At 43.7% G+C, this 10,000-nt stretch overlaps 1 protein-coding gene across 2 annotated transcripts in view; it reads right to left on the minus strand.

The window, feature by feature from the left end:
- The window catches only part of filip1l (filamin A interacting protein 1-like), a 49,955-nt gene that overhangs the window by 8,518 nt on the left and 31,437 nt on the right, over positions 1-10,000 (minus strand). For both annotated transcript variants that reach the window (XM_067431571.1, XM_067431570.1), the window contains one exon: positions 2,188-4,843. In XM_067431571.1, the coding sequence (XP_067287672.1) occupies positions 2,188-4,843 (2,656 nt within the window). The remainder of the gene's footprint in view (positions 1-2,187; positions 4,844-10,000) is intronic.

Consider the following 10,000-nt stretch of genomic DNA (forward strand, 5'->3'; position numbering starts at 1 on the left):
TTTTACCTGTAGGGCGTTTCCCCTAATCTTAAATACCGGCTACGCTTCAGCTTTCTGTCACCATCACATTAAATAATTTACACTGAAAAATTACAACTGCATTAAATTATGAGATGTGTAATTTTTCATAAACAAAAGAAATGTTGAAAAATGTTTAATCATGAAACTAAACCGCCAGTAGGGGGCAGCAGGCGAGTCGTAATGAGTGAGTCATTGAGTCGATTCGTTCAAACGATTCATTCAAACACTGAATCATTCAGCAACACACACACACACACACACACACACTGTTTCTGTGAGAGGCGTTACGGTTCTGCTGTTTGTAAATATTTTTGCTGCTGAAATAGAACAAAAGAAGTCAATATTAAAATGTAATATTAAATTAATATTAAAATATCTAAAATGTAAGTAATTAACTGTAAATGAATCGTTTCTGGAGCCGTCGTATGAAATCAGAGTCATGTTCAGTGGTGATGGTGTTCAGGAACACACACTCTTGGTCATGTGATGATGTTTAACTGGATCATGTTATAAATAAACGTCACATGTTGAGTGTTTAGCTCAGTTTCTCGTGCTGTGATTTCTCCTCGAGTGTCAACAGCGCCACCTTCAGTTCACATTACACTATTATCCTCTATCCATCGCCACTTACACACTAATGATCATTCCTGCATTTTGGTGATTGGCTCGTTATTTTTTGTTATTGGCGTTTTAATCCGCTTGTCCGGTCGGGTTAGTACAATTCTCCTTCACTTCCTCTTCTAGACATCCACTGGTTAACACGAGGGTTAATGTGGAGCCTGATTAAGGGTTAAATGTTGTCCAGTAATATTCCACTAATACAGGAAATCATGCAATATTACATAATGTGCACGTGTACCTCATCAGAATGCACCAATTATTCATCAATAAATTAAGCTATTGTTAACATTCCCATTTTAATTATTAACAGAAACCCAACATAACATCTAAGAGGAAAATAAAAATAAACCAAAAAATGCAGTCGTACATCAGTCAGTGAACTTTAATAGTACAGGATCATTTGCTGTCTAGCAAAAAAACAAAACAGTAAGTGCACTTCAACTCAAAGCGGAAAGGCACAAGTGCTCGTGTTCTCGTTATGTGTGTTCGGTTTTACATATCATGCTCATAAACATCTCATTATCAATCAAACTACAGTCATGATCAGAACATGAGGAGTGCGGGGAACCACGGGCCAGGCGTCTACAGGGGACACTACGCTCACACTGCAAAAAGGTGCTCTTACTCAGGGTTTGTGTCGTTTCTAGACAAAATATCTAAATATTCTTACATTAATAAACATTTACTAGACAAGTACAAATTATTGTCTTATTTTGGGAAGAAATAACTCATAATTAATAGAGTTTTTACTTAAAAAAAGCAGAATAACCTACCAGTGAGGTACCTTTAATATTATTTCAATTTAATAAGTTTAAGATTATTGAATTAAGATTATTTTTCTCACCCCATTGGCAGATTATTTATCTTATTTTAAGCAAAAACTCTCTTCATTATGAGTTATTTTCCCCAAAACAAGACAATTACTTGTGCTTGTCTACACTCGGTGCTATATAGCACTAAAAGTGGTTCTTTGGTTTGTAATCATAGGGGAACCACTTTAAGTGCGGTATAGCACCAAATCTCGGTTCTTCAGCGGTTCTTTGGAGTGACTGAAGTGCTATATAGAACCGTTACCATATACAGAGCCTGTTAAGCCCCTGTATGGTTCTTCAGCGGTTGTTTAGCGGTTCTTTGGGGTGATAAAGGTGTTATATAGCACCACTGCCGTACAAAGAACCTTTCAAGCACCTTTAAAGGTTCTTTACACACCAAAGAAGTACTTTTGGTGCCGTTTAGCACCATTATTGAGGAAGAAATTAAATGCGATATGGCACCTCTTATGGGTTCTACATAGCACCATTTAACAAAGCTGTAGAGCACCTTTAAAGATATGGTGCTATTTGGCACCATTAGTGGTTCCCCTATGATTACAAGCCAAGAACCACTTTTAGTACCAAATAGCACCATTTTTTTTAGAGTGTAGTAAACACTTCTTGTTTTAAGAATGTTTTAGATGTTTGGACTAGAAACAAGACAGAAATACTAAGTAAGAAAAGCCTTTTTTTGCAGTGCACAAACACTGGGTCAGTCACACATGTTACTTACTGTAATGTGTGAGGGCCGTGAGATGGGGCTGGATGTGGGTTTTATCAGGATGCTGCTTGTGATTTTATTGTTGGCTTTGGTTGGAGTTCCATTGGGGATCCTTTGCTCCGGCCCGAGGGAGTAATAGGGGCTGATGGATTTAGCCTGAATGTAGGGGCTTCCCAAGTGAATATGGATTTTGTTGTCATCCGTGGTAATGACACTTGGACCTGAGCTGTTGGACCGCTGAAGTTGCCAGCTGTTCTGCCTTTCCAGATTTGGCTCGGATCGGTCCGGGGATCCAGTGGTGACCGAAACGATCTGAATCGGGGACAGTGCTCGCTCCGGGGTCAGCGATCCGCACGATTCGGGAGTTTGGGAATATGCGAGCGGAGACATAGAGCGATCCGGACTCTCCGGAGAACCCTTGGAAGGGGATTTGGGAGAGTTTTGGAGGATTGTGATCCGTTGTTTCGGAGGCGCTCCACTTGTCGGGATAACCGCCGTGCTTGTAAAGGACTGGGAGCTTTCCAAATTTGGACTTGTGATCTCAAGAGTGGCCATATTTAGCCCGTGATCCGGGGTAACTTTAATATGCAGAGGTTGCCCAGGACTGTGCGCGAGGAACACGTCCCCTTGCGGAACCGGATTCCCATTCGGTCTTGGTTGCATCTTGCTATTTGTCGATTGATGGCTTTCTCTGGTCTTAAGGAAAGGGCCTCGAACTCGTCTCATATTGTTGTTGAGGTTGTTCATGAGGGACGGCGTGCATTTTGAAAGGTTGATCTCATTGTAATTGGCCTCGTCTTCTGGATCGCTCTCGACGTATAGCTTCCCGTTGACTAGGGCTCGTTCCAGAGGATTCCTGTAGTTTTCTGGTTCCGTTTGGACCTCTTTTGTGGAGACCTGTAGATCTGAGAGACGCCTTCCGCTCATCCCCGGTCTCAAACTCTTGCTGAAGCGGCGATATCTCTCCAGCTCTCGCGTAACGCTCTCCATCTCCCTCCCCAACTCTTTATTCCTGACCTCCTGTTGGGTGAGCTTCCTCTGTAGGGTCGTATGGTCCGTCTTCAAGCGGACTATAGAGTCCTCGGTGCCCATGTACTCGTGGATCTTCTCTTTCAGGGCTTCGACCTCGCGAGTAAGATGGCTAGATTTGGCTTCTTCCTCTTTCAGACGCTTGTAGAGGATGTGCTCCTGGTTGGACTCCTCTTTCTCAGCCAACTGGTACTTGGACAACTCCTTCCTGGACATCTCCAGTTCCTCCATTAGGATTTTCGCTCGTTCCCGCTCATTGGAGTATCTCTTCTCGAGGGATTCAACCTCATCTTCGGTCTTCAAAAGGTCACCTTCGACCACCTTCATCTCCTTTAGTTTTCTTCGGAGGCGCTCCACTTCCTGGGATAAATCTTTCACCTTGTTGTCCTCCTGTTGGTATCGGTAAGATCCTGGATTCTCTTTGGATTTGCTCCTGAGTAACTCCCTTTCCACGGCTTCCAATGACTGAAGCCTCTTTTTCATCATGCTGACCTTGGACTGAAGGTCCCTGCTTTTCTCTTCTTCCGCTTTCAGCTTAGCTTTGAGCTCATCCCTCTCTCGAGTCGCAACGCACATCTTCTCCTCCAGTTCGGCCTTAGAGCGCAGAGTTTTCTTGCTCTCTTCGATCAGCTTTTCAGTGACAGTGTTCACTTTATCTTGTTCCGCTTGAAGTTTGCCAGTGCTGTTTAGCACTTTGTCCTCCATTAGCTTCAACTTCTCGGCCATTGCTTTCCTCTCATCCACGAGCATTACGGTCAGTGTCTTCAGTTTTGTCAGATCCTCTTTTAGAGTCAACTCCATCTTCTCCAAATGTACCTCGGTGGCCTCCAGCTCCCTGATTCGGACTCTCAGCACATCTAGCTCATTGGACATGTGTTTGGTCATGGTCCGCTCTTTCTCCAGGTTGCTTTTCAGCGAACTGCACTCCTGTTTGCTCTTCCCAAATGCGTCCTCTAGTTTCTCCAGCTCCATAATTCTGTGATTAAGCTTGTCCACCTCGGCTTTTAGGCTACATCCCTGGCTCGACTCCTTCTCCAGCTTTCTGTGGAGGTCTCTACACATGTCCTCCATTTTGATTAGCTCCTCATCCTTGCCTTCCATTTCAAGCACTCGCTTCCTCAACTCCTCCACCTCCGCCACGAGGCTGGAGTTCCCACATTCCCCTCGGCTGATCTTATCCCGAATCTCCAGCAATTCCTCTTCGGCTCTATGCAGGGTCTTGTTGGTTTCTTCCAGCTCATCCAAATGCCGGCTGAGTGAGGAGAGCTTTTGGCGGAGCTGTCGATTCTGGGCGTCTTCATTGGTCAGTTTGGCGGTCATGGCTTCCTGCTCTTGGTGGAAATGGCAGGCCTGATTGCGTAGCTCCTCCTCCAATCGACGGACTTTATTCTCCTCTTCTTGCAGCCGGGTTTGGGCGGAGCTCAGCTCGTCTTGGGCCTGATTGGCCGTGTTCTGGAGCTCCTGGACTTTGGACGTTTGTTGGGTCAGCTGATCCGCGAGGCGCTGCTGTTCATCGACCACCAAAAGGGCAAAGGACTTTAGCTTGGTTAGCTCGTCCTTAAGACTTGTGACTTTCTTAGTGTTCTCTTCCTCCTTCCTCTCCTGGTATGTCTTTTCCTGATCAATGAGCAGTTTCAATCTGGCAACAGAGAAGAAAATATGAAAAGATCAGACGTAACATATTTTTTAAACATAACATTTTAATAGTCGTGTCTGTTTTCTAACTGAACTGATTTTATGAAGATGAACGCGGTCGCGGTGGGAAAGTGAAAGTGATCTGTAATCCAGTAGCGGTGGCTGTGGGCGTGGCCTCACAGGGCAGCGAAGCATTCTGGGAATTGTAGTCTTTCATCCCCATGAGACAAAAATAAGTTTTCTGTCTTTTCTCAGTCTAGAAAGCACTAAATTAAAAAATAATTTCACATTTCTACTCCATTAATGACCCAGTTTAAATACAGATTCATCTTCCCAGCGCTGAAGTACTCCTTTAAGATTACTTTTTCTCACCCCATTGGCAGATTATTTATCTTATTTTAAGCAAAAACTCTCTTCATTTTAAGTTATTTTTCCCCAAAACAGGACAATTACTTTTGCTTGTCTAGTAAATACTTCTTGTTTTAAGAATTTTGAGATGTTTGGACTAGAAACAAGACACAAATACTGAGTAAGAAGAGCATTTTTGCAGTGTTATCAATGCAGCATAATTAAACTGTGACTACAATAAACAGGACCTGGTTGACTAAATATCTGACACAGAACTAAGACTGAGACTAAATTAAAAAATAGCTGATGAAATTAGCGCTGCATATGAGGATCTGTCGAGGTCTCGCTGTAAGTAAAGTGGTGCGGTTTTATACATTACACATTACAGTGGAAATGGAAAAAGACTCTTAATAAGGGGGTTCCTCTGCTTCCCCCCCCCCCCCCCCCCCCCCGCACACACACACACACACACACACAGACACATACACACACACCAGCTTCCTTCAGTGGTTTATATGTTAGGAACTCCCCCTCCTCCAAAGGCCATTACTGGCTATGTAAACAAAACCCTTTCAGAGGCTCCTAACCAGCAGTGGACAGGGATGATGTCAGCGGTCCGAGGCGTGTGTGTGTATGTGTGTGTGTGTGTGTGTGTGTGTGTGTCTTTCATACGCGGCCTCAGCCACTTAAAAGTAATGGAAAATCAGTTTAATAATAACAGAACGGCGATAGAAAATAAAGGTCAGATTGTAAAAATACAGTATAATAACCGCTGTCCTCCTGAACATGAGCCGTCGCGCTTCCTCTCTCTGTGCTTCACCATTAGCTGACGCAAGACAGAGCGCTAGCTATTGTGCTAATGCAGGCTCCACTTTAAAGGGTTAGTTCAGCCAAAGATGAAATGTCTGTCATTAACTCCTCTCCCTAATGTCGCTCCACACCCGTAAGACCTCCGCTCATCTTCACACACAGTTTAAGATATTTTATATTTAGTCCGAGAGCGTATGCAAGTGTATGCACACTATACTGTCCATGTCCAGAAAGGGAATAAAAACATCATCACAGTAGTCCATATGAGACATCAGTGGGTTAATTAGAGTCTCTTGAAGCATCCAAAATACATTTGGGTCCAAAAATAACAAAAACTACGACTTTATTCAGCATTGGCTTCTCTTCCGTGTTTGTGTTCAATCCTCAAATAAAGATTCAAACGGTTATGATTCAGTGAATCGATTCATGATTCGGATCGCGTGTCAAACTGCTGAACTCACGAGACATTGGCGATCCGAATCATGAATCAATTCGCTGATCCCACCACTGGATGGCGCTAAAACTTACACACTGCACCTTTAAACTTGAAATTTCTTAATTAAAAAAAATTGTTTAAAAAAGGTTTTGCCAAATTATCCAGGTTTACAGTCTACAGAAACGAGAAGCAAATTCACAGAAAAAATTACACACTGCACCTTTAGTGACTAGAAAATGTACAACTGGAGACATGAATTTGTTTTAGTTTGGGTGATATGATCAACGTCTTATTTCATGAAACGGGTCGTTTTAAATGTCAGTGAAATGCCATAATTATCGACACTTCAGCAAAAACTAATTAATGTAAAAGTAAAAAGTTCTCAAAACAGCTCCAGAAGGCCTAACATATGAAACTAATTACAAACAAAACGGACAAAAACAGATGAAATAAACAGTGCTTGAGGTTTTTCAGGAAGACTAGCGGTCGCTGGTGTTCAGACCCGTAATGGCCAAGAGCAGCGGAATAAAGGAACACATCTGCACATTAATACAGAATAACCCTTATTTAAAACGACAACAGAAGCCGTTTCCTGTTACGCCGCATTCACAAGGGGCGTAGGCGTTAACGCTTCCCATTTACTTTGAATGGGTGACATCATCCGTTGCCGAACTGAATTGTGGGTTCCGTCGCGGCGCTTCACTCGCGTTGCAAGCGGCAGAAGTTGAAGAATTCTCAACTTTTCAAGCGCCAGCGCAGGCGCCATCCAATCAGATCGCCGTATGCAAATATCCTACAGCAGACGCTAGCCAATTGCGTTCATTACTGCTCCGTGAACCATCCAGACCATAGACCGTTAAAAATCCAGACGCAGCTCCTGGACCACTACGTGATATTCTTCCCGCTGTCTGCGCTTTTTCGGGATTTAATGTACTTAACAGCTTCGTGCACCTGTGCAGTGCGCTGACAACAACTACACGGGCAATCGCACTCGCACATACAACCAAAAGAGGCGCTTTTTTGTGTTGTGTTTTGGTCCAAGCGTCAAGTTAATGGGATTGGCTGTTGTCACTATGACGATCGCGTCAGCATCCAGCTTCAGCCACACCCTCCGTCAAGCGTTAAGGCCTACGCCCCGTGTGAATGCGGCGTTAGATTAACTGCACATGTTTATTAGGCTACTGTCACTTTAAGAGCGAACGCACGGATCCCATACACCGTCACACACGTGCTCTCTCTCACGGTTTACACTCACAGAACAGATCCCACTGTGTTTATGAGGATACTTAGCCAAACGCCATATCGGCATATGTGTGTTGGCTATTGGAGCGTTTGGGCGCGCAAACTTCCGGAGCGCGTGCACAAGAGGCTGAATGTGTTTTTAATTATTCACACAATAATGTTTAATATCAATCACATCCCGTAGTTTAGCAACCGTCTCTTGTTGGGCTGATTTGGCATTAAAGGTGCAGTATGTAAGAATGGCAGCTAGTGGTTGTATTGGGTACTGCAGGCCGAATTCTAATTATAGCTTGCCCCGCCCCCTCCTCCTCAGACTGCCGCCATTTTGAGGAATCAACAGGAACGAGTGCAAAGGAAGGCGAGGAGGTTAACACTAAGTTGACGCGTTGGTTTATCCGCGTTTAACGCAGAGATTTTTAGATGCACGGCGAGGCTTTTTAGGTCGGATAATCGCTGGTCCTCGATTATAATCACAAGCCAATCGAAATCAAAACACGTACTGACGCAGATTAAAGACAGCCAATCAGAACGCTTGACAAAGTTTGAGTTTAGATAGATCCATCCATCCATCCATCCATCCACCCACCCATCCATCATAAGTGCATCCATCCATCATAAGTCCATCCATCCATCCATCATAAGTGCATCCATCCATCCATCATAAGTGCATCCATCATAAGTGCATTCATCCATCCATCCATCCGTCATAAGTGCATCCATCCATCCATCATAAGTCCATCCATCATAAGTGCATTCATCCATCTCTCCATCCGTCATAAGTGCATCCATCCATCCATCATAAGTGCATCCATCCATCCATCCATCCGTCATAAGTGCATCCATCCATCCATCATAAGTCCATCCATCATAAGTGCATTCATCCATCTCTCCATCCGTCATAAGTGCATCCATCCATCCATCATAAGTGCATTCATCCATCCATCCATCCGTCATATGTGCATCCATCCATCCATCATAAGTCCATCCATCATAAGTGCATTCATCCATCTCTCCATCCGTCATAAGTGCATCCATCCATCCATCCATCATAAGTCCATCCATCCATCCATCATAAGTCCATCCATCCATCCATCCATCCATCCATCCATCCATCCATCCATCCATCCATCCATCATATGTGCATCCATCCATCCATCCATCCATCCATCCATCCATCCATCCATCCATCCATCCATCCATCCATCCATCCATCCATCATAAAAGTGCATTCATCCATCCATCCATCCATCCATCATATGTGCATCCATCCATCCATCCATCCATCCATCATAAAAGTGCATTCATCCATCCATCCATCCATCATAAAAGTGCATTCATCCATCCATCCATCCATCCATCATATGTGCATCCATCCATCCATCCATCCATCATAAAAGTGCATTCATCCATCCATCCATCCATCATAAAAGTGCATTCATCCATCCATCCATCCATCATATGTGCATCCATCCATCCATCCATCATAAAAGTGCATTCATCCATCCATCCATCCATCATAAAAGTGCATTCATCCATCCATCCATCATATGTGCATCCATCCATCCATCCATCCATCCATCCATCATATGTGCATCCATCCATCCATCCATCCATCCATCATAAAAGTGCATTCATCCATCCATCCATCCATCATATGTGCATCCATCCATCCATCCATCCATCATATGTGCATCTATCCATCCATCCATCCATCCATCCATCATAAAAGTGCATCCCTCCATCCATCATTATAGTGCTTCCATCCATGCATCATAATAGTGCATCCATCCATCCATCCATCCATCCATCCATCATAAAAGTGCATCCATCCATCATAAAAGTGCATCCATCCATCCATCCATCCATCCATCATAAAAGTGCATCCATCCATCCATCCATCATAAAAGTGCATCTATCCATCATAAAAGTGCATCCATCCATCATAAAAGTGCATCCATCCATCATAAAAGTGCATCCATCCATCCATCCATTCATCCATCATATGTGCATCCATCCATCCATCCATCCATCCATCCATCCATCCATCCATCCATCATATGTGCATCCATCCATCCATCCATCATAAAAGTGCATTCATCCATCCATCCATCCATCCATCCATCATATGTGCATCCATCCATCCATCCATCCATCATATGTGCATCTATCCATCCATCCATCCATCCATCATAAAAGTGCATTCATCCATCCATCCATCCATCCATCCATCATATGTGCATCCATCCATCCATCCATCCATCATAAAAGTACATCCCTCCATCCATCATTATAGTGCTTCCATCCATGCATCATAATAGTGCATCC

The sequence above is a fragment of the Pseudorasbora parva genome, chromosome 22 (assembly GCF_024679245.1).
Source record: "Pseudorasbora parva isolate DD20220531a chromosome 22, ASM2467924v1, whole genome shotgun sequence".
NCBI lineage: Eukaryota > Metazoa > Chordata > Actinopteri > Cypriniformes > Gobionidae > Pseudorasbora > Pseudorasbora parva.